The sequence below is a fragment of the Nannobrachium achirus genome (genome assembly GCF_963921795.1).
Source record: "Nannobrachium achirus genome assembly, chromosome: 12".
NCBI lineage: Eukaryota > Metazoa > Chordata > Actinopteri > Myctophiformes > Myctophidae > Nannobrachium > Nannobrachium achirus.
In genome coordinates, this window is record NC_137832.1 from 56,094,555 (window position 1) to 56,102,871 (window position 8,317).

Sequence of the window (8,317 nt, forward strand, 5' to 3'; positions counted from 1 at the left end):
TGGTCACCTAGTGATCATTTTGCGTTACTTTCTCCTCATTGGCTAGCGCCATAGCCAAATATGGCTATATGGACTGATTCTATTTAGCCATATTTGGTAATTCATGTCACTTTCTCCTATGTCTGACTTTGTGTGTTCTATGTCACCAAATAAGATCAATCAATCAAACAGACAGACAGACAGGTCTTTTAGTTTCCAAATAAAGGACAATTCTGTTATTTCAAGGGACGGTTGGCAACCCTAGGTGGATTGTCCACTCCCGGTGGGGAATGAGACCTTACCCCCAAGTGAAGTCATGCTCTTGTTCAGGAGTGATGGGAGGACAAAGCAGGATGTCAGCAGCATAGTCAATCTTTGTTCCCAGTCTTACCTGGTCATGACCGAAACATGGGGGTGGCTGGTACCCATCTCCCTTAATTATAAGCTGTGGTGTAAAGTAACTAAGTACATTTCAAGTCGCCTACTGTAGCCTACTGTACTTGAAGGTTCACCCCCCACATGTTCCCTATCAATTACTTACCCATTGGCAAATTCTTCTTTTTTTTTCTCGCATTCCTAAGCCAATAATCAATGTGATGAGCAGCAGTGGTTCCCTATGGAGACACAAAGAAGTCTCTTTGTCCCGCTCAGTGGTTTATTTCACTCTGAGTGTAGGTTACAAATGGAACCAAAATGGACCCCGCAGGTATAAATGTTTATCCATCCTATAATCCCGGTGGTTCTCATTCTCAACCTTTTCTGGATCAGGATCCCGCTTGAAAATATTAGAAGCGTTCACGGTCCACCCATCTGACCACTTAACACGACAGCCTCTCGGCTGCCGTGTAGCAGATCTACAAGCTCGCAGCGCGGCACTCGGTGCCGCGCTGTGAGCTTGTATATCTGCTATTTTTCAATAGCTAACATTCATGGGGGGCCCACAGTGAATCCTTGTACCCAGGGCCCAGAATTTGGTGTGACGCCCCTGCCTATATCTATAAATGCATGGAATCTCTCTGTGTCCTTTCCCCATATCTAAAGAACAGTGCGCGCGAGCGATCAAATTCAGACTGGCTGTGTGTATCATCGAAGACCTGAGGGAGTGACGTGCCAAGTGGCACGTTAGTCAGATCAGAGATTTTCCAGAAATATTATCTACAAATTCACAATCCCTATATTTATCTATACGTCTGTCTGTGTCCCTTTCATGCTCATATATTGAGATTTCTGTACAGTATATGTCCTGTATGCCCATGTCACTTTTATATATCATATAGGCAGGGTCCCTGATACTAACATCATAGACTGGCTTCCAAGTACTATGATAATGTGTACTGCTCTAAGTACACTCAACAATAATAATACCAGCGCAGTGTATGATGACAACAAGGTCTGGCACTGATATAATGATCTCTCCCAGCTCATCATAACTCTTCATAGGGAAGAAGGCCTCTTTCAGGGCTTGCTTCTTAGCTACTGCCATATCAGAGGCCTGGTTGGCACAGGACCCAGCATGGCCAAATTGGACCTCAGAAGAGAACATGGAAGCATAGGTGTCAATACACCAGCAAACCACTGGCTTGGTGATCCTGCCTACATTGTATTCTTTTGTTCCTCCTATATTTCTCCCAGTACAACAATCACCTTCTTGGTCTCTTTTGTTTTACATGGACATGTGTTCTGGGAGCACGTAGGAAATGTCATCCCAGGGGTGACGGTACAGACCCTGCTTCAGCCTCTTCTGGTCCAGGTAGTGTCCAATGAACCCCATGCTGCGTCCCAGGACAAAAATGGCATTCAAAGCACCGGACTCTACGAACTCGTCAGCCTCGTCCCTTGTGAATCCGTCGCAGGTCCGGAGCAAGTCCACGAAGGCCACACCAATCAAACCATCCACATTCAGGATCAGGTTGGGTTTCTTGGAAGTGGTGATCTTCTCTACATCTAAAGCATAGTCCAGAAGCTGGGTGGCGGGGAAATGCTGCTTCACAAAGTCCTTCAGGATCTGGACTCTCACGTCAGGGTTGTTAATGGACTTGACTCTGTGACCGATGCCCATGATCAGCTTGCCTTCCTTTTTCATGTTGTTGACAAACTCCATGGGCTGCATGCCGCTGTCAAACGCCTTGCTGAACTGCTTGGCTGCGGCATCCAGTGCACCTCCAAAACGATCGCCGATGGTGAGGAGTCCAGAGGTGAGGCTGGAGATCAGATCCTTGCCCGCGCGGGCACAAACGATGGTGTTGTGGGCACCCGAGACACAAGGGCCGTGGTCGGCAGTCACTATCAGGCACATCTCAATAAACTGACAGGCATAGCCGGGCAACCTCCTCTGGAACCAGAGCAGACCCAGGGTTCCTCCCACACCCAACTGCGACTTAAACACCTCGGTGATAGGCATGCCTGCGTAGACCAGCTCCTGACCCCTCTCGTCACAGACACTGGTCATGAACGAGGCTGGCTTACGGATCAGACCCAGCTCCCGTGCCCAGGAGTAGTCCATTGGCACAGTGGGAGGGGGCAGTTCATCTGCTGGCTCGATCACTCCCTTGGCAACAAGGTCATCATACACTGATTTAATGATCTCTCCCAGCTCATCAAAACTCTTGGGGACGAAGGCACCGGCCTCTTTCAGGGCCTGGTTCTTAGCTACTGCCGTCTCAGAGGCCTGGTTGGCACAGGACCCAGCATGGCCAAACTGGACCTCAGAAGAGAACATGGAGGCACAGGTGCCAATACACCAGCACACCAATGGCTTGGTGATCCTGCCTGACTTGATGGCCTGGCAGATCTTGTATTCTTCCGTTCCTCCTATTTCTCCCAGTACGACAATCAACTTCACTGCTGGTGTGTCCTGGTAGCGCAGCACATGGTCTGTGAACACCGAGCCGGGGTATCTGTCACCGCCGATGGCCACACCTTCAAAAACGCCATCCGTGCTTCTGGAGATGATGTTGTTGAGTTCGTTGGACATCCCTCCGGAACGCGACACGTAGGCCACGCTGCCCGGGCGGTAGAGCTTAGAGGCGAGGATGTTGTCCAGCATGCCCCCCGTATTGCCAATCTTAAAACAGCCAGGCTTGATCCCTCCGACCGTTGCTGGTCCGATGATGACGACGCCCTTCTCACCTGCAGCTTTGATGATCTTCCTGGTGTGGGCTTCGGGGATGCCCTCGGCGATGACGGCGATGGTGTGAATCTGCGGGTACTGCAATGCTTCCATGGTGCTATCGAAAGCAGACCTCAAGGAGGCAAAGCTGATGAGCACGTCGGCGCCCGGGTGTATCTTCATGGCGTCGCCCATGTTCTTATACACGGGTATCAGGATCTCCTTGTGGCCCCAGTAGAATGTCTGCTTGTGATCTCCAGAGAACGGGTAGACCATGGCCGTTACCGATGGCTCTTCTCTGGAGCTGGCATAGTCGAAATCCAGCATACCCTGCACCGCCCTCGTCTGCATACCCCACACTATGGCCTTGGTGTTCTTGCTGAACAGAGCGGTTGCCTTGGTTCCTGACATGGCTGAAGAGATCTGGCCCTCGAGGGCAGCACCACTCTGGACACTGTTGGCTGGTGAACCCTCTGCCCTGGAAACGTTCTCGGAGACGGACACGGTCCTGCCAGATACCAGGGTTGATGAGCTCCCAATGGAGTTGAGGAGGAAGTTGGCAGTGTGCGCGGCCACAGGGGGCTCACTGGGGACTGCTCGGTGGCCCAGTGCCATGCCAACAATGGCGGTCATGTGGGTCTCTATGCCGAAGACGTGAATGGGGATCCCAGTGGTCTTGGCCACTTCGCGCATGACCCTAAGACCCTCTTGGTAATTGGGACCACCACGGCGGACATAAATGGTGACCTCGTTCTCTTTCAGTGGCCTCTGGTAGTCCATGATGGCTCTGACGATCCCCTTAAATGTGGCCGCAATGTTCGTGAAGTTTGCAATGCTTCCTCCAATGATCAGAACCTTTCCATCGCGGTGTTTCTCTTGGGTCATCAACGAGAGGATGGTCTTGGCATAGTCGTAGGTCTGTTGTTCGCTAGGTGCTCCTGAATACTCCCCATAATTGGCCAGCTCGTGGACTCCGCCCAGGTCACAGATGGTGTCACTGTAAACAACCGATGCCCCGCCTCCTGCCACCATGGTCCATATCCTGCCGTGGGGGTTGAGCACCGTGAGTTTCAGACTAGCGCCACTCTTAGCATCCAGGTCGGCGATGTAGGCCTCCTCTGGGTAGGCCTCTCTGCCGAAGGGGGGAGGGAACTGCACATCCCCCCACTTGGCTTTGCAGATGTAGTCAGCCGTAGCATCAATCTTGGCCGCCATGTCGAGCACATACACGCCAGCCTCGTTAACCACTAATGGGTTGATCTCCAAGTAGGTGAAAAACAGCTCCTCATAGAGGTTGAAGAGACCCACGATGAAGTTGGCCAGGATGGCTTTCTTGTCGTCGGGGACGTGGGTGAGGAGGTTCGCGATGACAGCGTCCTCGCTGATCTTCTCATCTACCCCGACCAGCAGCTTCTTAGCCTTGGAGTCCACGTCTCCAACATCCACCCCTCCCTCGTGGTGAAACAGCAGGTAGTCGCCCTCCCGGGCTGCATAGACACACACGTAGAACTCCTCCTCCTGCCCGTGGGCCACGAAAGGTTCAACCAGGAAGTTCCTAAGGACTCCCGTGGTTTCCCCCACTGTCGTCTCTTTCATGAGGCGGGGCTTTAGCCATTCTCTGACACCATTCAGGTCCAGGTCGACGCCCACCAGGCCCAGCTTCCCCCGCCGCTTGATCCGCTGGTCGGGTTTCACCACCAGCCTCTCCGTGAGCACCCAGGGGTGCTCCTCTGCCAAGCGGTCAAAGTCCGTATGGGCCGTCACGCTGGCGAGGCGAAACCTGTTCTGGACGACGGTTGACGATGTATGGATGTACTTGTAGAGGAACTCTTTTCCTGTCTGCTCGGAGATGGCTTTGGCTGACATGACCGCTGTGGTTTAGAGCGGCCTTGTTGTTAAAGTATGATGATAGATGCACCCTGATCTTAAGTTGACTATAATGAATGGTGGCTCTGCAACAACAGGGACCTGGCTGTTAGAACACTTGTGATACACGTGACAAATGTTCTTTTAAACTGAACTGACTTGGAATCCCATGTCATCAACTATGACGGCATATCAGGCAACCACGGCAACCTGATGATAGACGTCACAGGAAAGGGATCTATTATCAGTATTTGATATCATAGGAAAACACATGGAAAACACATGGACGACATACACACAAAGTCACGTGTTGAAGCGGTTAGCACTGCTCAAAAGCAAACACAGAACACCCCATCCATCGATTGGTTTGTTTATGGTTTATATCCAAGTCAGAGTGACATGGCCGTGGTCTGCTGGCCCTTCTAGTAGCCGATTTTGATATAGGATTGTGGGGATCTATTTGGGGGTGAGGAAGAATTGTGGTTGTAAAGCTTTATAACCAACCTTACTTAATGTACACTACCTTAGAAATAAGTCGATATTTAAAATGTAGGCATTTAGCAGATGCTCTTAATCTAGAGCGACTTACCAATAGAAAAGATGCAATTGAAAATTGCAAGAGTGGTTGCATATTTTATTGCCTGGATAGCCAGAACGTCACCACTCCCCCAGAACTCAACTACACTAACGACACCAATCAGAATCAGACTTACTCTATATAATGGTGACGTCACCGAGAATGCTGCTTCCTGATTGGCTATGTTGACCATAATAAAATAATGGCCGGACTAGAACAATAGTTGAACTCAATGGAGGAAAAAAAGTTGGAAGATGGAATAAAGTCGGACAAGTACTATAGTCACTAAGATATTAGTAGTTACGTACAGTACTTGAGTAAATGTGCTAACTGGCATATATAGTGACGTCATATTAGAGACATACTGTAGTGATGACGTGAGCATCGAGGCAGGTCAACTTACATTTAGGCACAATGAGTGGCTATTCCCCATTAGCTTCCACAAAGTGGTCGCCTGTCTTCCTGGGGTCCAAACATTATATACCGGACGGCCCCTTGCAGTCAGCCTGTTTCCCAGTTAACTCGCTTCAGTAGCTGGTTTTCACAGTTCAAATATTAAGCGAATAAAGCCAAACAAACAAACTAAGGTTTTACGGTGACAATGGAGACGCAAATCCACATGTCCATCGAGTCGCAGGTCATTCGCAAACTTCCCATTCACGTGGACGAACACAACATGGTGGATGGGGCGATGGAGCTGATGAAAGAGCTGCGGCCGGCGTGGCGCCCGGACCGCGTGAAGACCAAGCTCTTCACCAACGGAAAGACCAACAAGATGCTGGGCTGCTACGCCGAGGACAGCCCCGGTGATGTGGTGCTGGTGCGCGTGTACGGAAACAAGACGGAGCTGTTTGTGGACCGCGAGGCCGAGCTCGCGAGCTTCCAGCTGCTGCACGCCAGCGGCTGTGCCCCCCGCCTGTACGGGACCTTCCGGAACGGCTTCTGCTACGAGTACATGGCGGGCGACGTCCTGGGCCCGCTGGACCTGCGGGACCCCGCCCTGTTCGGGCTGATCGCCGGCGAGATGGCCCGCGTGCACGCCATCCGTGTGCGCGAGAGCAACGGCGGCCGCACCCCTGAGCCCAACCTGTGGGTCACGATGCGTAAATACCTCTCCCTGGTGGCTGACAAGCTTGTCGGCCACCAGGGGGAGCTGCCCAGCAGGGCGGCGCTGGAGACGGAGATGGTGTGGATGGAGGAGCACCTGTCGGCGCTGGGCTCCCCCGTGGTGCTGTGCCACAACGACCTCCTCTGCAAGAACATTGTGCGCTGCAGCGAGGACGGCCGTATCCGCTTCATCGACTACGAGTACGCTGGCCACAACTACCAGGCATTCGACATTGGCAACCACTTCAGCGAGTTTGCCGGCTCGAGCAGCAACCCGTTGTACCCGGATTACGGGCTGTACCCGGGCCGCGAGCTGCAGATGGAGTGGCTGCGGGCGTACCTGCGGGCCTACAATCTACTCACCGGAGGAAGCGACGAGGTGGCCCCCGGGGAGCTGGAGACCCTCTACGTGCAGGTCAACAAGTTTGCCCTGGCCTCCCACTGCTTCTGGGGCCTCTGGGCGCTCATACAGACAAAGTACTCGGCCCTTGACTTTGACTTCATGGGGGACGCGGTGCTCCATTTTAACCAGTACTTCAAGACCAAGCCTGCGGTGATGGCCCTGCAGATGCCAGAATGAGAATGTCCACCTTGCCTGCATCTGACCGACCACAACAAGATGCACTTATTAGGTCTAAAGAGGTTACGCATCCCTATTCTGGGGTGAACATTTGCTCACAACGTATCATATTGCAACATAATGTGAGCTTGTAGATGGCTAGCCCCATATAGAACCTCACCCTCCTCTGTAGAACTGAGATGAGGTCCTACCGTCCTCTATGCCGGCTGCAGTAGAATTCGTCCACAGCGGTGTAGATCACCCTTTGCACCACATCTCATCCAAACAGTAAAGGTTGGTTCCACGCTCCTAGATTTTCCGAACACTGGCAGATACAAAATGAACGTTGGGGTGAAACAACCGCTTAAATCGCTTGTTTTGTCAGCCAGTGTCATGTTTTTAAGTCTTGCAGGAAGTTTCAGACAGAAAGGCAGCATTAGCGCCTCCCCTGGTTGAAGAAAGGCCAAAGTATTTTATTTTTTTAGTTCGAGTGGTGCTAGCTTGAGGATTGGTCAAGCAAGCTTCACATGACAATTTGGCTCTCCAGACAATAAATAGGCAACCACACTCGCAATTTCCCAGAATTGCATCTTTCTAGTTAGTGTGCATGGTTGCCAGAGGGCAATTGTCTATCCAGGAAAATAATAATAATAAAGCTGGGCTGGAACTATAATGTGTTGCCCTCTGGCAACCACACTAACAACAATGAGTAAGCTGGCACTTCGACAGAGTGCCCACTTGCCCACTCACTTACATACAGACAGCACTAAAGTAGTAGGCTACTTGCATGCTCTGGCATACAAGTAGGCCTTATATGGCCACAAATGTACAAGGTGCAAGAGTGAAAGTCTAGTTTCCACTAGGAAATGAATTCCGTCTTACCATTTGTATTATATATTGTGATGTCAACAGGGGCGTCACAAGGGGTAGGAAAGTGGGACTGAGTTACCAGGGCCCAAGGTGGAGGGGCCCTATAGTAACTTTAGCTATTGAAAAATAGCAGATATACAAGCTCACAGCGCGGCACTCGGTGCCGCGCTGCGAGCTTGTAGATCTGCTATTTTTGAAAAGTCGTGAAAATGTGTGCAAATCCTTGAATGTATGTCTTTTTTAAGTGAAC

The 8,317-nt window shown here is 51.2% G+C and overlaps 2 protein-coding genes across 2 annotated transcripts; one reads left to right on the plus strand and one right to left on the minus strand.

Moving 5' to 3' along the window:
- Window positions 1-1,642: 1,642 nt before the first annotated feature.
- Window positions 1,643-4,954, minus strand: LOC308295071 (ATP-citrate synthase-like; the record flags this gene model as incomplete). The annotated part of the gene is made up of 1 exon (XM_080738023.1): window positions 1,643-4,954. One exon carries the CDS (start codon window positions 4,952-4,954, stop codon window positions 1,643-1,645), a length of 3,312 nt encoding a protein of 1,103 aa, XP_080594149.1.
- Window positions 4,955-6,132: 1,178 nt separating this feature from the next.
- Window positions 6,133-7,218, plus strand: LOC308296004 (ethanolamine kinase 1-like; the record flags this gene model as incomplete). The annotated part of the gene is made up of 1 exon (XM_080739112.1): window positions 6,133-7,218. One exon carries the CDS (start codon window positions 6,133-6,135, stop codon window positions 7,216-7,218), a length of 1,086 nt encoding a protein of 361 aa, XP_080595238.1.
- Window positions 7,219-8,317: the final 1,099 nt, after the last annotated feature.